Source organism: Phyllobates terribilis, unplaced genomic scaffold (assembly GCF_046119375.1).
Source record: "Phyllobates terribilis strain yellow unplaced genomic scaffold, ASM4611937v1 Scaffold_86__1_contigs__length_6382490, whole genome shotgun sequence".
NCBI lineage: Eukaryota > Metazoa > Chordata > Amphibia > Anura > Dendrobatidae > Phyllobates > Phyllobates terribilis.
The window spans coordinates 3,595,292-3,619,035 of record NW_027362846.1 but is presented as its reverse complement, the minus strand read 5'-3'; the positions used below and the strand labels follow the sequence as shown (position 1 = coordinate 3,619,035).

The window sequence follows — 23,744 nt, the reverse complement described above, 5'->3', positions numbered from 1 at the left end:
TGTTGCCTGTCCTTAGCAGTGGTTTTCTGGCAGCTATTTTACCATGAAGGCCTGCTGCACAAAGTCTCCTCTTAACAGTTGTTGAAGAGATGTGTCTGCTGCTAGAACTCTGTGTGGCATTGACCTGGTCTCTAATCTGAGCTGCTGTTAACCTGCAATTTCTGAGGCTGGTGACTCGGATAAACTTATCCTCAGAAGCAGAGGTGACTCTTGGTCTTCCTTTCCTGGGGCGGTCCTCATGTGAGCCAGTTTCTTTGTAGCGCTTGATGGTTTTTGCAACTGCACTTGGGGACACTTTCAAAGCTTTCCCAATTTTTCGGACTGACTGACCTTCATTTCTTAAAGTAATGATGGCCACTCGTTTTTCTTTCCCTAGCTGCTTTTTTCTTGCCATAATACAAATTCTAACAGTCTATTCAGTAGGACTATCAGCTGTGTGTCCACCAGACTTCTGCACAAGACTGATGGTCCCAACCCCATTTATAAGGCAAGAAATCCCACTTATTAAACCTGATAGGGCACACCTGTGAAGTGAAAACCATTTCCGGTGACTACCTCTTGAAGCTCATCAAGAGAATGCCAAGAGTGTGCAAAGCAGTCATCAAAGCAAAAGGTGGCTACTTTGAAGAACCTAGAATATAAGACATATTTTCAGTTGTTTCACACTTTTTTGTTGAGTAAATAATTCCACATGTGTTAATTCATAGTTTTGATGCCTTCAGTGCGAATGTACAATTTTCATACTCATGAAAATACAGAAAAATCTTTAAATTAGAAGGTATGTCCAAACTTTTGGTCTGTACTGTATACAGTTGTGCTCAAAAGTTTACATACCCCGGCAGAATTTTCTTGGCCTTGTTTCAGAGAATATGAATGATAACAAAAAACTTTTTCTCCACTCAAGGATAATTGGTTGGGGGAAGCCATCTACTGTCAAACTACTGTGTTTTCTCTTTTTAAATCTTAATGACAACCAAAAAAAACATCCAAAGGACCCTGATTTTGACCAATCAGTTAGATACATGTGGGGCTGGAGGAGAGAGAACAGTTCTCTCAGTAATCAGGAAGGACACTGTCTCAGAGTTCTCCTGTCACAGGAAGTTGCCTCCAGGCTATAAGATGCACTCACTTATTAGAAAGATTTTTTTCTTGCTAAATTTGTGCCTTATACTCCAAAAAATATGGTAAGTTCTGAAGTAATATCCCTTTCTCATTTAATTATACGACTGTGTTATATGTTTTTGTACAATTTGTCAATAACTTATATAGTTATTTTTGATGGTCAACAAAATTCGATTTTCCAGTAATTAATTTTTCACACTCTAGGTATCATAATTACTTCTCTCTGTGTGGGATGTTTGATGTTTAAAAGGGTTGTCCACTACTTGGACAACCCCTTCTCATCACTGATGTTTGATCCTGTTATAATAAAAACAGTTATGCTCACCTCCCGTGCCAGGGCCATTCCAGCAGAGTCAGCATTTGTGTTTCGGGGCTCATGTGAGGTTGTTACGTCATGTGAGCCCTGCGCTCAGTGCTGACGTCACTGTCTCCACCTTCTGACAAATCCAACATTAAGAGAAGGTCAAAGAGCAACCACAGCCCTGGCTTCCTGTTAATGTTCAACACGTCCGAAGGCGGGGACAGTAAAACTGGCACTAATTGGGTGCAGGGCTCATATGATGTAACAACCTTACATCAGTCTTGGGAACGTGAGTGCCAATGCCGCTGGAACGGCCCTACCATGGGAGGTGAGTGTTTATATTTTAACAAGGCTAAGTATGAGGAATGAGAAGTGTGACGAAACAGGTTGTTACCTTAATCAGACAGATGTTTAGATTTGTTAAGCCAAGAGAAATACACCATTGGGTTTGTGTTGACTTGTGAATGTATGTGTATTTCTGTGGCTGGTCAAGGAGGACATACTATTATGTGTATAAACCTGAATGTTGACTTCTCTTGGTTTTGAAACAATAATGTTTGTTAATATGCTAATTATATATTATGCTAAAGCCAGCTAGATGTTGATTTGCAAGAGCTCCCTGCTATACCAACTATGTAAATTGATTAAATGCTCAAACAATGAGACCTGAGCCCTGTGGAATAATACCCTCCCTAATCCTTGACCTGTGGATGTGTACTTGAAAGGACGATTGTAACTATTTAAGAGACATATGCCTCTGTAGCAGTCAGAATTGAAAGAATCAAAGATCAGTCAGACTCTTCAGAACATCAGTTTGGTAGCATGGCTTCATCCAGAAAGACACAGATTTCGATTCTACATGATTCCGGCCTAAGGGTACATGGCCCTGACTGGAAGGATACGGATCTGCTCCATTGACCATCAGAGAGCTCATGGATACAGTTGGGGAGACTAGGTTGGGACAATGAAGTCACCTGGCCCTATGGATATGTTGTTTGGGGTTGCAGGTGGGACCCTCCGGTCTCCTGGAACCCATTGAGACATTCGAAGAAACCAGATTGGGACCAGCCGGTCATCTGGCCCCATGGATACTCTCGGAGAGGTCAGTGTGCCACCCTAGGGGCTCTTGGCCTTTTTCCTCGATGGACTGTCAGCTTCCTAAGCTTGCCGCTACATTCTCTCTGTGGGGGCCCGCAAAAAGGAGGGGTGGGGGGAACTGTTTGAGGTCGTTGGCTCTGGAAGTTCCAAAGTCGCAGCTTTTCTATTCTTGGCGGGCCAGCGGAAGGGTGAGACTGTGTAATGTTGCACCATCTTGGGTATTTGCTGGGACTGTTCTATGTATTTATTGTCTGTTTGGTGGTTCAATAAAATATTGCTACACTGTTTTACCCTCACCCTGTGTTGTCTGAGTAGTACTAAGCCCAGGGAAGATGCCGGGTCTTCATAACAAGGGTTTGTCCTAGTATTGTACAACCAATTTAAGAAGATACAATTTTTGGTTAAAAAGATGTCCAACATTCTGAAAATGAAAAAATGCTTGTCCCGTGTGTGACTTCTATAATGTGTATTTAAAGTTGATTTCCGTGTAAAAGATTTCCCACATTAAGAACATCAAAAAGGCTTCTACCCTCTGTGTATTCTCTGGTGCTTAACCAAAGTTGATTTAAGGCTAAAACATTTCCCACATTTTGAACAGTAAAATGGCTTCTCCCCTGTGTGGGTTCTCTGATGCCTAACAAAATTACATTTTTTTGTAAAATATTTCCCACATTCTGAACAGGAAAAAGGCTTTTCCCCTGTGTGAATTCTCTGGTGGCTATCAAGATGCCCTTTCTTGTTAAAACATTTCCCACATTCTGAACATGAAAAAGGCTTCTCCCCAGTGTGAGTTCTCTGATGTGCGATAAGATTAGATTGATCAGTAAAACATTTCCCACATTCTGAACATGAAAAAAGTTTCCCCCTAGTGTGAGTTCTCTGATGTGCGATAAGATTAGATTTATCAGTAAAACATTTCCCACATTCAGAACATGAAAAAAGCTTCTCCCCAGTGTGAGTTCTCTGATGTGTGATAAGATTTGATTTATCTGTAAAACATTTCTCGCATTCTGAACATGAAAAAGGCTTCTCCCCCGTGTGAATTCTCTGATGCTTAACAAAATTTGAATTAAAGTTAAAACATTTCCCGCATTCTGAACATGAAAACGGCTTCTCCCCCGTGTGAATTCTCTGGTGTTTAACAAAATTTGAATTCAAGTTAAAACATTTGCCACATTCTGAACAGGAAAATGGCTTCTCCCCTGTGTGAGTTCTCTGATGACTAACAAGATCTGATTTCTGGTTAAAACATTTGCCACATTCTGAACAGGAAAATGGCTTCTCCCCTGTGTGAATTCTCTGGTGTCTAACAAGATTTGATTTCTGGTTAAAAAATTTCCCACACTTAGAACACGAAAATCTATTCTCCACTGTATGAATTTTTTGATGTTTAAGAAAAGATATTTCAAGGGGAAAACTGTTTCCATATTCTGAACGTGAAAATGGCTTATTTGCTTTAGGAGCAGTTCGTTTTTTAATGATTATTTTGTGAGTTTGATTTTCCTTAGTAGTCGGTAATGAATCAGAAGACTGGACCTGTTTCATAGGATCAGATGACAGATCTTTGCTGTGAAGGGATGATGGTATATCTGCAGTAATGGCATTCAGTTCAATTGTATGTTGTGGGATCTCAAGCTCATCTGATTGAAAAACTGAAGATGACGGCTGTCCCTCTGATCTCCTGGTACAGTCATCTGCCAAGAAAAAAACAATTATTATTTTTGAATAAAATATCCTTGAATTTTATATTGTGTAATATTTCTACTTAAACCGTCTGTAAAAATGGCAAGTTATATAAAAAGCACTAAATTACTTACCGGTAATGTGATTTTCCTGAGCCCATGACAGCACCACAACGAGAGAGGCGATCCACCCTACCAGGACAGGAAACCTACAGAATAAAATGGTGGCGCCTCTCCACCACCTCAGTTGTTTACAGAGCATGAGAGGACACTACTTAATAGTTATATATCCCATGATTTTTGCTTCTACACGCCGCGTGAATCAAACATCACGAAGAGAATGAAGTGATCAACTTCTACCAGTGATGGGAGGGAATATAAGGGTGCTGTCATGGGCTCAGGAAAATCACATTACCATAAGTAATTTAGTGTTTTCCTATCACCCATGACAGCACCACAACGAGAGATTTACAGAGAAAAAACTTTAAAGTTAGGGTGGGACCACAGCCTGTAGAACAGTTTTCCTAAAGGAAAGGACAGCAGAAGATCCCCGATCAAGTCTATAGTGTCTATAGAAGGTGCAAGGTGAAGACTGAATCGCAACCTTACAAAATGCTTTATGGGGACATCCGCTTTCTTATTGATCTGCCATGGATTCCCCGGATTAGCACAGAAAGTAGGGTGCACAATTTCCTGACTTCTATGGAAATTGGAAGCCATCTTCGAAAGTTGGGTAGCTCCGGAACTGGCCCATCTTTTAGGATCTGTATAAACAAAGGATTAACCGACAAAGCTTGAATGTCATTAACTTACCATGCTGAGGTGCTCAGGGCCACCGGGATAATAGTCTTTAATGTGAAGACGCTGAATCCATGGGTTCAAGCGAAGGCTTGGATTCAGATCCCAGGGTGCCATCTTTGGACTGAAAAAGGGCCTAGATCCAAAACTCACTTTCACATTCCTTGCTTATTCAATGCAGGTTGAACACTGTTCCAGTAGTCTATGGCTAAAAAGGTCCACTGGTAATTCTCTTCCTCTTTATATGAGGTGCTGTTAAAGATAAAAGGTGAGACTTCGCCATCTGAACTGATTAGACATAAGTGTCATTAGGGATCTTGGCAGAGTTCCTCCATAATAGTTTACGTAAGCTAAAGCTACTCTGCTGTATGAGAAGACCTTTACATGGTGACCATGTATAGATGAATGGAGCTTTCTTATATACTGTCTAAAGCTTCTTTAGGTTAGAGGAACCGGGTCTTTAGAGGCAACACATGGGTATATACCTGTAACCATGCTACTACAGGAATGTAGGAGATTAAAGTTATTAACAGCAATATTGCCTTGTTCAGAGTTGCGGCCAGACTGCTTATTAATTTTGACATATAACAGGACTCCTTATTCTACCTTGGGAGACCACAACTCTTACTCACTGCCCAGTGAGTTCTGTAGCGCTCGACGGATCTGCCCATAATCCCGAAATACTTGAGGTAAACTATTGTCAATGCCTCTTCCTTCAATATGAGAGTTGTCCTAACTACTATAATTCTCCATAAAGCCTTAAGGCTCATTAACATCTGAATGGAAGGTCACAAACTGAAAGCCTAAATCCTCATTTTATGCCAAGAAGTATTCTCAGGAAATTTGATGTTTCATGTGAATTGAAACCTGATTGTATACCTCCTTAAATGCCTATACTACTATATAGCAATTAGGAACTGCAGATTTACTAGCAGGTCTTATAGAGTCCATTTCCAATTATCTAACTCTCAGGAATCTGTACAGCCCATTCAGGTTGTAGCAAACCCAGGTAGGCCTGGGTTAAATAATAGCTTTACAGGTCTTGATTAGGGCACCTGGAGAGCTAAGCACCAGAGCAGGCTAGGCATTCACCTTAGTAAGACTGCTGGAAAGCAGAGCAGACGGTATGTGTCTTGGAGATAATCAGAGACACAGGCCAGACTTCACAAGTATCAGTGGTTGCCCTGGATAAATATTGTTGTTGTTTTTTTTAAATCAAATATTTTTTATTGTTAAAACTTTTTTGTAACACAACAGTAAAACAAATAAAACAACCCAACCAAAGAAAGGACCCAGTCCCTATTCTATCCCTCCTCCCACAACACATCGCTCTTTCAAACAAAACATTTTGAGTTAAATGTTCCACAGTTCTGTCCACAGCAAATTAACAATCTTACAGTATGAATAGTCACAATTGTATTAAGGGGTATCGATAAATATTGTTTTGTTTGATCAAGCTGGGTTAGCTGAACTGTATATGAGTAGTCAGGGTCTGTCCTATTTAGTCAGAGCTTGGACAAGACCAGAAATATTAATGTTTATGAGTTCTGCGCAACCTGTAAAAAGCAATAAAACTGCACTCGATTGGACCAAACACACAATGGCTGTATGAACACTACATGATGCCTCCTACCTTTAAGAATGAAACCCTAAAAGGTTTATTATTAACCTGCAAAACTAAGGAAGCGCTCTTATTGTCACCTGCCTCCAATCGGCATTCCACCGAGCCAGCTGAGCACCAGCCAGGAATACTGCCACTCTCTGTCTCAAAATAGAGGCTAGGATATTTTTCCCCCTGAATTCAGTAAGCTTGCCATGCACAGTTTACAGTTGCTGAACTTGGTTTTATCAGACATAAACTTAGTTGTGCAACCAGTACCTTTACAAAGAGGGACTATGAGGCACAGGGGCGCTACAAGTCACAGACACCCTATAAAGCACTACAAGGCACAGGGGCAACCTGAAGCACCGAGAGACAATATCAGGCCCCATGAGGTACTAAAAGGCACTGTGTAGTGCTATGAGGTACTAACAGGCGCTATACGGCACTATGAATTCACCATAAGGCACTATGATATGCTATGAGTCACTATGATATGTTATGCTATGAGGCGCTATGAAGAGCCATAAGGCGCTATGAAGTGCTATGAGGCACTATGCCATGAGGCACTATAAAGCACTGTGATGTGCTATGAGGCACTGTGATGTGCTATGAGGCATTATGCTATGATGTGCTATGAGGCATTATGCTATGATGTGCTATGAGGCACTATTATGTGCCATGAAGCACTATGCGGCACTGTGATGTGTTATGAGGCACTAAGATGTGCCATGAGGCACTATGCTATGATGTGCCACGAGGCACTATGCTATGATGTGCCATGAGGCACTATGCTGTGCTATGAAGCACTATGATGTGCTATGAAGTGCTATGCTATGAGGCACTATGATGTGCTATGAAACGCTATGCTATGACGCACTATGATGTGCTATGAAGCGCTATGCTATGACGCACTAGGATGTGCCATGAGGCACTATGCTATAATGTGCCATGAGGCACTATGATGTGCTATGAGGCGCTATGCTATGAGGTGCTATGCTATGACACACTATGATGTGCCATGAGGCACTATGCTATGCTATGAAGCGCTATGCTATGAGGTACTATGATGTGCTATGAAGAGCTATGCTATGAGGCACTATGATGTGCTATGAAGTGCTATGCTATGACGCACTATGATGTGCTATAAAGCGCTATGCTATGATGCACTATGATGTGCTATGAAGCGCTATGCTATGACGCACTAGGATGTGCCATGAGGCACTATGCTATGATGTGCCATGAGGCACTATGATGTGCTATGAAGAGCTATGCTATGCGGCGCTATGCTATGAGGTGCTATGCTACGACACACTATTATGTGCCATGAGGCTCTATGATGTGCCATGAGGTGCTGAGAGGCACTATGATGTGCTATAAAGCGCTATGTTATGAGGCACTATGCTATGATGTGCTATGAGGCGCTATGATGTGCTATGAAGCGCTATGCTATGTGGCACTAAGATGTGCTATGAGACACTATGATGTGCTATGAAGCACTTTGCTATGATGTGCCATGAGGCGAATGAGGCACAATGATGTGCTATGAAGCGCTATGATGTGCCATGAGGCACTATTATGTGCTATAAAGCACTATGCTACGAGGCACTATGATGTGCCAAGAGGCGCTGTGAGGCACTATGATGTGATATAAAGCACTATGCTATGAAGCACTATGATGTGTCATGAGGCGCTATGTTATGATGTGCCATGAGGCACTATGATATGCTAAGAGGCACTATGATGTGCTATGAAGCACTATGCTACGATGTGCCATGAGGCGCTATGAGGCACAATGATGTGCTATGAAGCGCTATGATGTGCCATGAAGCACTGTGAGGCACTATGATGTGCTATAAAGCACTATGCTACGAGGCACTATGATGTGCCAAGAGGCGCTGTGAGGCACTATGATGTGATATAAAGCGCTATGCTATGAAGCACTATGATGTGCTCTTTGTGAAGCGCAAAGAGTAATCCATCTCAATGAAGGATAAACCTTTCCTTTGGGTGGTAAATCTCAATTGTCAGACTAGCCCCACCCGAAGGAGCCAACTGATGAGACGCAGCTGGACAGCAGACCTTCACAGAGACCATGTGCTGTATTAACACCATATGCCGTCCTATGGATGGAGTAAACAGACTGGAGGACAACAGTAAAAACCTCTGAGTGTTACTTTAACATTTACTCAGCAGATTGAGGCTCATTTTTGTGGTAAATTCTGAAGCCCAATCATGAGGCTCTGTGCGGCCCAGACATATGGCTAACTTTAGCCTAGAGGTCTAAGGTCCAGCTTCCCTCCTGAAGCCAAATCTAAAGCACGAGGCCCTTGGCCCAGATGGTGTCTTACAGAGCGCACACACCCATTTTTGAGTTTTGCGCTAACTTCCTTCAGCCTTTCCTAGTAACCATAACAAGGAAAGGGCCCCATAAACCAGGTAAACATTCACGAAGATTACTCACCACCAGATTCGAAGGCTGGACCAAGTCACAGACCTGTTCCTCTCCATCCGGCCGTGCCTGAGCAATACTGGGGTGGTCAAACCCAGGCAGGGGCGCCTCCAACAGTGAGCTGATCAAAGCTGGAGCTGCCGACCCCAGACAGGGGCGCAGTTCCACAGCAGCTTCTCCACTGATGCACGGAGCTGGAGCTGCCGACCCTAGACAGGGGCGCAGTTCTACAGCTGCTCTCTCACTGACGTGCAGATCTGGAGCTGCCAACCCCAGACAGGGGCGCAGTTCCACAGCAGCTTCTCCACTCATGGAACTGGAGCTGCCGACCCCAGGCAGGGGTGCCGCTCAGACGTATCTGGATCTTCAACAGGTAAGCCTGTCTAAGTTTCTCCCATCAAAGACCCACAAGTACGCTCGTCATCAGGGCCGCAGGCTGGTACAAAACAGTAGCCGGAAACATGTTAGAACACATGGGTCTCCGCTACTTCTTTTTTCACCGGCGTGTGTCTTAGGGCGCAACTTCCTGGATAGCGTCCTGCGCCTGCGCAACCGGGATGCGCAGCTGCCAGGCCACCATAAGGTAATGGTGCGGCTGCTGCTCACGCCCGTCCGACGGAACAGGCCCCCTTGGACTCACCATGGTGCTCCCAGGTCCCTATGTCCCTATTCTGTAGGTTTCCTGTCCTGGCAGGGCGGATCACCTCTCTCGTTGTGGTGCTGTCATGGGTGATAACAAAAATGGAATTATTTACCAAGACAATGGTAGTTCACAGTCTAATATAAAACCTCATAGCAGAAACCAGTAGAGTGTGGTGTTCAACTGTTTGTTCATGCTGCCTCCCAAATATGGAATAAAAAGCCACCAAACAATGTTATGTAGATGAAAATAATACCAATAAAAAATTCTACTCATCTCGCAAAAAACAACCCCCACTCAGGTCCATCATCCGTCAATGGAAAAACACATTATTAGTGGCTCAAAGGCTTTTGATAGGGAACATGGTGTCACGGGTGTGTCAGAGGTGACAGACAATCGCCCTGCAGTTGGCTGCAGGAGAACCCTACCTTTGGCATTACAGACATCTTCTTAGAGGCTGTCTCTAGGACCCAGTGGTTACCTCCCTCTGGCTAATTAACACTTTGCCTGGGTGTTTAAATACCTGCTGTGTTTCAGAGGGAGTTGCTGGTTATATTCATTACTACTTGCTTAGCAAGAGCAGTACTTCGTCCTCTCTGGAGCTTGAGGACGTGTGCGAATTTGTTTGGAGTCGTCTAAAGCTAAGCCATTTTCCCCGTTTGTCTACACTTGTTGTCTATAGTGTTTAGTGAGATGGACTAGTGCTCATCTCCTCCCTTCCCTAGTCTTAGCCATACACCAGGGAAAGACAGGGCGAGGCATGCATGCGGCGATTGGTGAAGAGCCAATATAGGGTCAATAGTTGAGACAGGGTGACGCTAGACCAGACTAGGAGGTCTCCACTTCCCCCCTTTGGCTAGAGTCTTGTCTCCCTTTTCCTCTTCCCTTTGTGTTGCACTGGTCTTTCCCACACCTTGCGTGGCACATGGCTTTCATAAACCAATTCAGCAATATCCGCTCTCTCTGCAATCTTCCCCTCGCTTCTGAGCCTTGCAGTGTGCCCAAACCACATTTAGCATCCATGTATTTGGAATTACTATAGTTAGAAGAACCCACTTAATTTACATTGTGTGTTTCCTGGAGCACAATCTGGGCACTATGTGTTGGGCAATAAAATGGCTTATTTGTCATTTTCACTCTCCATCATCCACTGCATGCTAATTTCCAGAAAGTAGCTGTGGAGTCAAAATAGTCACTACTCTAATAGATTAATTCACTGAGGGTTATAATTTCCAAAATGAAGTCACTTTATGGGGATTTCTACTGCTCTGGTTTTCTGACATTTTGTAATATTAGGGCTTCTGTAAATGGTGTGTCCCATCTCCTCTGGGATCTGCTCCTGCGACCTCTGATTCTCTCACCAGGAGCCGCCTTATTCATCCTGCAGGCGGCGCTGGTGATGGAGGAGACGTCAGAACCAGAAGCTCTGGGCAGGGGAAGGCTCTATCCAGCCACTAAGATTAGGGTGCCTGGTACCTGTAGTACCATCCAGTCTGGCAGTATGGGTGTGTGCTGTCCAGCTGGAGTAATCTGCTCCCTACTTCAGCCAATTGGAAAGCACCGCACCCTACTAAAGCTGTCAGATACAGCCTTGTTCTCCCTTGGTTTAGTCCTCTGTGCTCAGCTCCCGGCTTGTGTATTTGTTTCCTGTTGTGACCTCGGCCCGTTTACCGACTACTCTTGTGTCTTCTGATTTTGTATTTTCTCTGCTCTCCTGGTTCTGACCCGACTACCTGACTATTCTTCTTCCCATCTCACACCACAGAACAGCAGGTAACACCGTGGCCCAAGCCTAGAGGTCTCTGTATAATTCCAGATCCATGTAGAGGGGGTTAAAGGGCGATGAGCAAGGCAAACCCTGGGATCTGAAAAAAGAGTAGATGGAGCAACGCCTATTTGTGGTAGCCATCGTTTGAGCTGCCAGGTGACCATGAACAGTGTCCACAATACATTGTGTCTGCAAACTATTCCAGCAAGATCTGCAATCAAATAGCTAAATGTCGCTCTTTCCCTTCTTAACCTTTAACCTGCCATGTGCCCAGACAGTAGGGTACAGCCGTATAAAGGTGGCATAGAAATATTAAAAAATTCTCTCTCCCAGACACCTCTTCATCCCCCCTCCCCTATAGTATTTGTCAGAGGACAAGAGCTGACGAAATCTTGACAGAGTGACGGCAGCGGTGGGATATTGTGTGATCTCCCTGGTGTCGTCTCTGTGAACCCTGACAAATTGGTGGCAAGCGGTGGGATATTACAGAACATCAGTGGCTGGATTGAACAATCATTCCTGTCATTGAAAACTTGCATGGTTCTTGTGAGAATTCTGTGCAAAGTTTTAAGAAATCACACTGTGTTTTAATATTTTTTTTATCTGGGACATTACTGTATGTGTAGCAGTTGCACCCCCTCCCTTCTCTTGTTTTTCAGTTCTATCTTTTATTTGGCAAAGATGGCTATGCGTGAAGAGCCCTGGTATCACCAGCAGTCAAGGGACACCATCACTGCCCTCTGTGAGCTGAGACAGATTGACCCCACAGGCAAAACCAAGGCCCAACTGATTGCTGACCTGTTGCAAGGTGCTGCAGAGCCCGTCCGACAGCAGAGCCCTGATGATGGGGCAGCCAGCCAAAGCCCAGATGGCGCTGCTGCAGGGGTCCCACCTGTGATTGCCAGCAATGTCCACAGCAAGGGTAATGTGGACCCCCAACTGTGGATGGCATTGGAGCAGCTTGCTGATGATCGTGACGGACGACTGCAACTGATACTGAAATTCCTGGAGCGAGCAGAGCAACAGGCCAGAGCTGACCGAGAGGCTGCTGAGCGAGAGTGGCAAGAGGAGCATCTGTACCAGCTGGAGCGGGCCCAGATTCGGAAGGAGCTATCCACCCTGCAGATCCATGAGTCCAACAGTGCCAACTACTTTACACCCCGTCGGGAACATTTTCCCGTAATGGAAAAGGATGGAGACATGGACATATTTCTGCAAGGGTTTGAAAAAGCCTGGAGACAGTACCAGCTGCCTGAAGATCAGTGGGCCAGATATTTAACTCCAAGGCTCAGAGGAAAAGCTCTGGAGGTGTTTGCTTCTCTCCCTCGAGAACAAGATGGAGACTATAGGGCCATCAAGCAGGCCTTGATAAAAAAAGTACCAGCTGACTCCGGAGGTTTACCGGAAGAAGTTCAGAGCCCTCCAACGTGGACCACATGATAGCTACAGTGATGTGGTGGATGAGCTCAGGACCCACTTTGCGCAGGACTGTCCAAGGACTGTCAGTCACCACCTTCGAGCACCTGAAGGATCTGATGGTGAAGGACCAGTTTCTTCATCTTTGCCCAGTGGAAGTGCGCCAGTTTGTGCTGGACCGGGAGCCGAAAGAAGCTGTCAAAGTAGCCAAGATCGTGGATGCCTATGAGGCCAACCGCATACCAGAGGTGCAGAAGTCAGCCGCCGCCAGCTGGACAGGGGGTAAGCTGTCAGCCATCCCCAGTGTTCCAGCCAGCCGGCCCTCAGCGGGTCCTGTCTCATCTTCCAGCACCCGGCCTGCATTTGACTCCCGTAAGTGTTATACTTGTGACCAAACGGGTCACATCAGCCTTGTCTGCCTGGAGAGGCAGAAGATGAACCACACACCTGAGGCCCCAGGGCCTACTGCAGCCATTCTTTTTGTGGGAGGGGCGATTGGAAGGGCCCGTGAGAACTTACAACCGGTTACTGTTGGCAACACCGTTACTGTTGGCCTTAAGGATACTGGTGCAGAACGGACCCTCATCCGCCCTGAGTTAATGTTACCAGATGAGCTCACTCCTGTTACCGGGTTTGGGGGTGTTCGCCGTCCCATACCGATGGCCCGAGTTTAACTGGACTGGGGTGCGAGGAGGAGGCTAAGGGAAGTGGGGGTGTCAAAGAATCTCCCCACTAATGTGCTATTGGGAACTGATCTGGGGTAGTTGGTTGCCCGATACATCCCTGACCACCCTCCCAGATCTGATATGTCATGTAATGCCACTGTCAATAATGTCAATGTGATGCATATTGAAAATGTGTGTTGTGGTAGAGGGGAACTCAGCCACCTCACCCTGCGGGGTGATGCTGCTGAGAGCCAGCATAAGTGCTATGGGCAAGCGGAGCAAGCACGGACACCAGGAAGCAGGTCGTCCCATGCAGGTGACCAGGGTCACACCAGATGGTGACATGGTCGATGGTAGCTGTCCCATGATTAGCACGGCTCCAGAGGTAATGAGAAAGGATGGGGAGAAACACGGGGATCATAAGGAAAGTGGTACCGTGCCGCCGACCAGTGTCACGACGTACTGTGACATGGCCAGTCGTAGCTGCCCCATAGTTAGCCCAGCTCCCCAGGTAACCATGAGGGGTGGAAAGGTAGGCCCCACAACCAGGCAAGGTAAAAGAAATGTGGGTCCCCCTGTCTGTCAGGAGTATGGAAGGAAGGTACCCATAGCCTGTCAGAGGTGTAGGGAAAATGCATCCCGAACCGGTCAGGGTGATCGGAAAGCTGGATCCCCAGTTGGTCAGAGTGGTGGGCGAGTTGGGTCCACGGCTTGTCGGATTAGCAGGAAGGGTGGGCTGCGAGGTAGGCTTAAGGGGCGATCTGTAAATCCGCCCCTACGCTACCTCAAAAGAGGGGAAGATGTCATAGAAATATTAAGAATTTCTCTCTCCCAGACCCTCTTCATCCCCTCTCCCCTATAGTATTTGTCAGAGGAGAAGAGCTGACAAAATCCTGACAGAGCGACGGCAGCAGTGGGATATTGTGTGATCGCCCCGGTGTCGTCTCTGTGAACTCTGACATAGGGTATTGTCAGATTCAAGAGTAGTTGGAATATAATTTGTAAGGTCCATTTGTTTCCTATTATCCTTTGTGAAGAATTCCAAAGTTATCACCACATAAAGTGACACACGTCAGATTTAAAAAATGGGGCCTGATTAGGAACACAAAACTGGCTGCAGGAAGAGTGTAGTAAAAAGCTGTGAGTATAGACAATAACACATCTACTGAAATGATCAAACTCAACAGTCTCCATCAGTAAAAAAAAGAGCAACTAGTGATGAAACCTCTCTGGGGTAATTGGAGTATGGGGCTCGGTGGCTCTTGGTAATCTAAACCATAATAGGGGCCAATATTTCCTATTAGATAAGTTTCAAGAAATATTAGACATTCAAAGAGAACTTTGTATAATAGTACAGAGCTGAGGTTTCTTAAATGTAGCTTAGATATACAGTTGAAACCAGAAGTTTACATACACTATATAAAAAGACACATATGACGTTTTTCTCAATATCTGATATGAAATCAGAATAAACCTTTCCCGTTTTAGGTCAATTAGGATTGCCATAATTTTTAATATTTGCCAAATGCCAGAATAATGAGAGAGAGAATGTTTTAAGGCATTTTCATTACTTACTGCAAAGTCAAAAGTTTACATACATTTCTTTAGAATTTGGTACCATTGCCCTTAAACTGAATGACTTGGGTCAAACAATTGAAATATCCTTACACAAGCTTCTCACAATAGCTGGTCGGAATTTGGGCCTATTCCTCCTAACAAAACTGGTGTCACTGATCCAGGTTTGTAGGTCGCCTTGCTCGTCCCTGCCTTTTCAGCTTTGCCCATAAATTTTCAACAGGATTGAGATCAGAGTTTTGTGATGGCCACTCCAAAACATTGACTTTGCTATCCTTAAGCCACTTTGTTACCATTGTGGCAGTATACTTTGGGTCATTGTCCATTTGGAAGACCCATTTCCACCCAAGCTTTAACTTCATGGCTGATGTCTTGAGATGTTGTCATGCCAGGTATGAGTGCAACACAGAGAGTCACGCCAGGTGTGAGTGCAGCACAGGGGGGAAAGGGAGCCCAGAACCTAGGGAAAGGGGGAAGAGATGACCTCCTAATCTGGACTAGCGTCACCCTGTCTCCCCCTAACATCCTTATACAGCCTCCGCAGCTGTCGCCAATCACTTGCCTCGCCCTACTATCCCTGGTGTAAGGCTATAGCTTGGGGTGGAAGGAGATGAGCACTAGTCAACCTCCGCTGGCTCTCTAAAGACGGCGGTAATTTTTTAGGGACCAATAAATCTAGGTCTCAGCTTCCAAGAAGGAACTTTCAATCTTATATTCTTGGTAGACAACCACACAAAGTCATTCACATTCAGGTCCGGACCTGGCAAGCGTTTTCTGTCAGCCATACGTTTATACCTGTCACCCATTGTCTTCAAATTACACAGAACACCCTGCCACAGCGAGGAGAGCGATAAAGCAAACCGTTCCTCTTCAGGAAATCCTAAAGCTCCTCCCCCACTGAAAGTACCAAACTGTGGATGATAACCGTATGCACCGAAAAACGGTGACCGGCCAGTGGATATTTGACGATTATTTTTGATGGAAAATTCTGCCATCGGTAAGTAGGATGCCCAATCTTGCTGATTTTCGGAGACGAAACACCTGAGGTATCTCTGCAAGTTCTGATCGACCCCCTCGGTCTGACCGTTTGACTGAGGGTGGAAGGCAAAAGAAAAGGACAGCTGCACCCCCAGTCGAGAACAGAATGCCTTCTAGAACTTGGAAACAAACTGGGTCCCTCGATCAGACACCACATCGGAGGGAACCCCGTGAAGCTTCACAATCTCATTTATGAACACCTGAGCAAGTGTCTTAGCATTGGGAAGTGCAGGTAAAGCGACGAAGTGAACCATTTTACTGAACCTATCTACTACTACCAAAACCACCTTTTTGCCTGCAGAAACCGGTAGGTCAGTAATAAAATCCATGGACAAGTGTGTCCATGGCCGGCTAGGGATAGGTAGCAGAAGAAGAGTATCAGACAGACGGGTGTGTGAAACCTTAGAATGCGTGCAAATACTACAAGCAGCTATGTGTTCAATTACATCCCGATGCAACACCGGCCACCAAAAACGACGAGAGAGGAGGTCCGCGGTTGTCTTACCACCTGAATGCCCAGCAAGCACAGAGTTATGATGTTCCTTGATTACTTTACAGCACAGATCAGGTGGTACAAATAACTTTCCTGAAGGGCAGGAGGCAGGGCGCCTCCAGCACCTCACCCTCCAGTTCAGGAAAAAGAGACAAAATAACTAACCCTTTCTGTAATATCGGGGCAGGGTTCTCATGGTCACCACCACCAGGGAAGCTCCGGGACAAAGCATCAGCCTTGACGTTTTTGACCCCTGGACGAAAAGTGACAACAAAATTGAACTTAGTAAAAAACAGGGACCATCTGGCTTGCCTAGGGTTGAGACGTTTAGCTGACTGAAGTTATGACAGGTTCTTATGGTCAGTAATAACAGTAATAGGATGGACTGCTCCCTCCAACCAATGTCGCCATTCCTCGAACGCCAATTTGATCGCCAAAAGTTCCCTATTACCCACGTCATAATTTCTCTCAGCCGGAGACAATTTTTTAGAAAAGAAGGCGCATGGACGCCATTTACCAGGGGACGAACCCTGAGACAACACAGCCCCAACCCCGACATCCGAAGCATCGACCTCCACAATAAAGGGTTGAGAAACATCAGGTTGACTGAGAATGGGTGCAGTGGCAAAATGATTCTTTAAGGAAGAAAAAGCCTGGAGGTAAGCCTCCGACCAGTAGGAAAAATCAGACCCCTTCTTAGTCATGTCAGTAAGGGGTTTCACTACCACCGAGTAATTTTGGATGAATTTCCTGTAAAAATTAGTAAAGACTAGAAAACGTTGTAGGGTCTTCAGGTTCTCGGGACGTTCCCAGTCAAGGACTGCAGGGATCTTCTCCAGATCCATCCAAAAAACTGAAGATGACAACAAGTACCCCAAATACTGCACCTGTTGAACAGCAAAAACACATTTTTCTAGTTTGGCATAAAGTTTGTTATCCCTTAATATCTGGAGTACCTGCTTAACATGCCCCCGATGGGTCTCAAAATCAGGTGAATAAACCAAAATATCGTCCAGATAGACCATCACAAACCCCCCCACCAAATGATGAAAAATATAATTTATGAAATGCTGGAATACCGCAGGTGCATTGGTCAAATGAAAAGGCACAACCAGACTCTGGAAATGACCTTCCGGGGTATTGAACGCTGTCTTCCATTCGCCCCCCTCTCTGATTCTAACCAGATTATAGGCTCCCCTTAAATCCAACTTGGAGAATACCTTAGCTCCCACAACCTGGCTGAACAAATCATGAATCAGAAGAAGAGGGTATGGATCACGGATGGTAATTTGATTTAATTCCCGGAAATCTAAACAGGGACGTAGAACGCCATCTTTTTTCTTCACAAAGATGAACCCTGCCACCACGGGCGAAGATGAGGGTGTGATATGTCCCTTCTCCAGACTTTCCGCAAATGAAAACCTTCATGGCTTGTCTCTCAGGGCCAGAAAGATTATATAGTCTGGACTTTGGTAGTTTAGTAGCTCCGGGGGTCAGGTTAATAGGACAGTCATAAGCACGATGAGGAGGCAAATCCTGACACCCCTTTTCAGAAAAAACGTTCTCAAAATCAGACAAAAAAACAGGCAGTATCCCCGTAGAGATAGTAGCAATAGAAACATTTAGACAGTTCTCATGGCAGTAATCTCCCCATTCAGTAATCTCCCCGGCTTTCCAATCCACCAGCGGATTATGTTTAACAAGCCAGGGGATACCTAAAACAATCGGAGTAGAGAGATTTTCCAAAACATAGCAAGGGATGATTTCACAATGAACTGACCCCACCCTCAGTTTTACATTATGTACAATCTGAGTAAATGCTTTCTGTGCAAGTGGCGCCGAGTCAATGGCAAAGATGGGAATAGGTTCAGCTAAAGCACAGCAAGCAAGACCATGAGTTTTCACAAACTCAGCATCAACCATGCTGACCCCGGCTCCACTGTCAACAAACACAGAAATTTTTTCGGTTTTGCTCTCTAGCACCACCTCTGCTGTCAAGACAAAGTGGGAACGGTAGTTTGGCCACAAGTGCACCCCTTGTTTATCCAACTCCAGACTACCGAGAGTTAAACGAGTCTCCTTTTGTTTAGAAATTGAAGGACAGGTCCCAACAAAGTATCCTTTTTTCCCACAAAAAAAACATACGCCTCTTTTCTTGTGAATCTCCGGGGAGATGTATGATGTAGACACCCCTTAACTGCATAGGTTCCTCCACCTCTCCCAGTACTGGTTCACCCCCAGACCGCTCCCTTGGCAAAGGTACACAACCCCGACAAGAAGGTCCAGGAGAAGAAGGTTGTACCCGTCTATCCCGAAGGCACCTATCCAGACGTATGGCCAAAGACATGGCAGCCTCCAAGGACTGAGGGGTATCATATACAGCCAAGGCATCATTCAACCTTTCAGTAAGCCAGTCACAAAATTAACTTTTAAGGGCTGAGTCATTCCATTTGGAATCCGTTTCCCATCTACGGAATTCCGAACTGTACGTTTCTACTGACCGAATCCCCTGCTGAAGGTGACTCGGTCAGGGTCATCATAGATGAGGGCAAGAGCTCCAAAAAACCCCTCCACAGACTGAAGACAAACTGAGTCCTGCGGTAACGAAAACGCCCATGACTGAGGATCGCCCTGCAGTAGAGAGATCACAATACCAACCCATTGCTCCTCATTACCAGAGGAGTGGGGACGAAGTTTGAAGTACAATTAGCATGCCTCCTTAAACACAAAAATGTGTCACTACCTCCTGAAAACCTGTCCGGGAGGGCAACCTTGGGTTCAGACTGGACAGGTCTACCAGCAGCGACCCCTACATTGGCGGCCTGTAACCAGTGATACTGCTGCTGAACCTCACAACGGAGGTCATTCACCTCCAGAGACACACAGCAGAACAGCTCTGCGAGCTCTGCAACTGATCCCATACTAAAGGGAGTAAGGAAAAAAAGGTGCATGCCCAAAAACACACAAAGAAAAAAAAAAAAGATGTCAATCTAGTGTCATTTTTTTTTCTCCTTTTTTCCAAAACGTGCTCGGCCGGTTATAATGTCACGCCAGGTGTGAGTGCAACACAGAGAGTCACGCCAGGTGTGAGTGCAACACAGAGGGGAAAGGGAGCCCAGACACTAGGGAAAGGGGAAAGAGGTGACCTCCTAATCTGGACTAGCGTCACCCTGCCTCCCCCTAACATCCCTATACAGCCTCCGCAGCTGTCGCCGATCAAGTGCCTCGCCTTACTATCCCTGGTGTAAGTCTATAGCTGGGGGTGGAAGGATATGAGCACTAGTCAACCTCCGCTAGCACTCTAAAGACAAAAAGGGGAAGACAACACAGGGGAACAACAACTCAGCTTTAGAAGAACTCCAACAGGGCACACGGCCACAAGACTCCAGAGAGGACGTGATGTTGCTTCAGCCAAGTTCCAAGTAGGAATGAATATAACCGGCGACGCCCACCTAGACACACCAGGTATATATACACCCAGACTAAAGGGAGGTAGTCGATGGGTCCTAAACACAGCCTCCTATTTAGGCAGCTGTCTGCATTGTCAAACGTGGAAATCGCCTGCAAACCATTGCAGGGCGACTGTCTGTCACCTCTGACTCACCCGTGACAGATGTTGCTTCAGTATTGCCACATAATCTTCTTTTCTCATGATGCCATTTATTTTGTGAAGTGCACCAGTCCTGGCTGCAGCAAAACAACCCCACAACATGATGCTGCCACCCCCGTGTTTCACAGTTGGGATGTTGTTTTTAGGCTTCCAAGATTCTCCCTTTTTCCTCCACATGTAGCAATGGTCGTTATGCCCAAAAAGTTCAATTTTAGTTTCATCAGACCACAGGACATGTCTCCAAAAATTAAGGTCTTTGTTCCTGTGTGCATTTGCAAACATTAATCTGGCTTTTTTATGTTTGTTTTGGAGTAATGGCTTCTTCCTGACAGAGTGGCCTTTCTGCCCATGTTGATATAGTACTTGTTTCACTGTGGTTATTGACACAATCTTACCAGCTTCCGCCATCATCTTCACAAGGTCTTTTACTTTTGTCCTTAGGTTGATAAGCACATGTTGGACCAAAGCACGTTCATCTCAGGAACACAGAAACCGTCTCCTTCCTGAGCGGTATGATGGCTGGACATTCCCATTTTGTTTGTGCTTGCATATAATTGTTTGTACAGATGAACAAGGCATCTTCAGGTATCTTGAAATTGTACCCAAGGATGAGCCATACTTGTGCAAGTCCACAATTTTCTTCCTGATATCTTGGCTGATTTCTTTACACTTTCCCATGATGCTACACAAAGAAACAGTGTTTTTTATTTGTGCCTTAAAATACATCACAAGTGTGTCTCTAATTAACTCAGATGTTGCCAAAAGCTTCCAAACACATGACATCATCATATGGGCAGTCTGGATTTGTTTAAAGCCATAGTAATCTTAGTGTATTTAAACTTTTGATTTTGCAGTAAATAATAAAAATGCCTTAAAACATTCTCTCTCTCTCTCATTATTCTGGCATTTGGCAAATATTAAAAATGATGGCAATCCTAATTGACCTGAAACGGGAAAGCTTTATTCTGATTTCATGTCAGATATTGAGAAAAACATGCATATGTGTCTTTTTATATAGAGTATGTAAACTTCTGGTTTCAACTGTATTTCATGGCACAGGTGTAATGTTTTCTGTATAGTTTATCACAATCCTGTTTGAAGTTAGTTGGTTTTAAAAGAAATTGAAAACTCAGGATAAAGGGAAACTCTGTTGTTATTGTACAGAAATTCACACTTGGCCCTCACTGCACATTTAATGCTGTCGATAATAAAAGTAAAGTTTGGCCAGAAAGACTGGACCTGGTCTTGTAGGGACCATATGAGGACATTCAGCAGCACAGAAGGGAGAGAAGGTAGATTCATCCAATAAGATATCAGGGAACTAGGAAGCCAACAGCATCATTACCCTCCGCTTTCTCTTACAGGCCCATCATAATATTTTACTGTGAGTGATTTTCTCACTTGTCAGCACATTCTACGTACGCTGTCATTTGGCTTTGTGGTTTACAGATCAGGGCAGGTAACGGTCAGCATCTCCTAATCCCAGGGGGTAGGTGGATCGTCGAGGTTGTAAGTTCTATAGAAAAGGGCTTTCATAATTTCTCAAAGTAATTTGAACATTTTCGGACGGAGGAGAATGTTGTGGTCTAGCGGCAAAATGGTGATCACACAATTGTGATGCGGCCAGACTACACCACCGATAAAGCAGCCACAGCCGGTGACTGAGAAGAATCTGTGACTTCTCTGCATTTAGTGGTCACTACTCACCTGGGTAGTCATATGTAGGAATCTCCTCTTTACACCGCTCATCACCCCTCACATATGTCTCTGTAGTATTAATATGGGTCAGATCTTCACCCTGAAACAAATATTGTAAAAGTCACAAACAGATGAGAAGTCACATCTATGATCAGCTCTAATCCTGCCATCTCCACCGTTCTCATTACACAAGTATAAAACATATAATACTGGTGGATAAAACAAAATTGAACACAAGACCGTCACAGACATCTACACATCATAGGGGAGATCTCATGACACCTTCTCTCCATCTACCTGATGATCCTGAGGAACATTGGGGTCTTCTTGTTTACAGTCCTGTGGAAGAAGAGGACGGGGACATCTCTCTGGTGTTGTCCTCTTACTGGATAGATCTAGAGGAAACACATACAGGGACTGAATTCATTCTTTACATACAGATAATTATAGGCCGTGTGTCTAGTCCTGTCTATTACCTGGTGATGTGAGGGGCTGGGGAACCTCCATCATGACGTCCTTGTACAGATCTTTGTGTCCCTCTAAATACTCCCACTCCTCCATGGAGAAATAGACAGCGACATCCTGACACCTTATAGGAACCTGACACATACAATGATACCATCACCACTCGATCCCTTCATAGCGTTACTGTATAATGTCCCAGCATTCCCAGCAGTGTCACCTCTCCAGTCAGCAGCTCAATCATCTTGTAGGTGAGTTCTAGTATCTTCTGATCATTGATGTCCTCATGTATCAGGGGGCGAGATGGAGGCCCTGTGATTGGGCTCAGGAGTCTTTCCCATCCCTCAGACTCAGGGACCTGACAGCGCTCACTAGAGGTCTTCTTCACTACTGTGTAATCCTGGTTATGGAGAGACACATTAATAAATCTCACTCCAGACATTTCCAGAGTCCTCACCTCTCCAGTTCTGTCCATCTGTTATTCCCATAGATAAGAATGGTGTAATGTGACGTCATCAGAATCTCTCACCTCTCCAGTAAGTCGGAAGAGGATCTCTAGGGTGAGGCACAATATTCTCTCCGCCATCTTGTCTCTATCCATATCCATCTTTGATGGGTCAATAAGGAAAATTTTCTTAAATTGAAGATCTTCACTGAGAGGATCTGATTTTGTAGGCACTTGAATGAGAAGATGATGAGCTTATTTAGCATCATAAAAACATGTGTAAAAATACAATTGCTAGAGATAATAAGGAGAAATATATGAGGAGATTTATTATTTTACAGTAGTTTTCTGCTTTACATCTAATAATAAAACCTATATATTTTAGGCCACAGACAACAAGCAGTTTCTTCCTTGGAGTCTGCAGCTGAACACGTTTCTCATAGACTCATCTTCCATAACACTAATTCTCGTCTCATTTACTGACACTGGAATCAGCATTAGTAATACTGCAGGAGATATCCATTACATGTGACATGAGAAATAACTACTTCATGATGAGGACGACATCTTCATCTTCTACTACAGGTCTATAAACATATTTGGCTAGAGTGCTTCACTGACTACATCACCACCGGCCGTCTATATGAAGGTTTCCCGTCTTTACCGAACTGTAATCTTCTATCACTTAAGATCTCATGTCTGATTCACATACAGGTTTTGACAGATGGTAAGGTTTTTAATATTAGACAGAGTAGAAATATCCCGCATGGGTTCACCTTGTCATGGTGGGATAGCTTTCATGCTATTTTTGATCAAAAACAGTGTTGCTAAGAACCCTATTTTATTTAAATGCACTTTTGCTTTTTATTTATTCATTTACA

General features: G+C 44.7%; 1 protein-coding gene across 1 annotated transcript; it reads right to left on the bottom strand.

Moving 5' to 3' along the window:
• Window positions 1-748: 748 nt before the first annotated feature.
• Window positions 749-22,643, bottom strand: LOC141197738 (uncharacterized). The gene is made up of 4 exons (XM_073662823.1): window positions 22,433-22,643; window positions 22,254-22,351; window positions 21,966-22,056; window positions 749-4,215 (listed from the first exon to the last, which is right to left on the bottom strand). The coding sequence occupies exons 1-4, from the start codon at window positions 22,563-22,565 to the stop codon at window positions 3,047-3,049; spliced, it is 1,491 nt and encodes a 496-aa protein (XP_073518924.1). The 5' UTR covers window positions 22,566-22,643; the 3' UTR covers window positions 749-3,046.
• Between the last annotated feature and the right edge of the window lie 1,101 nt (window positions 22,644-23,744).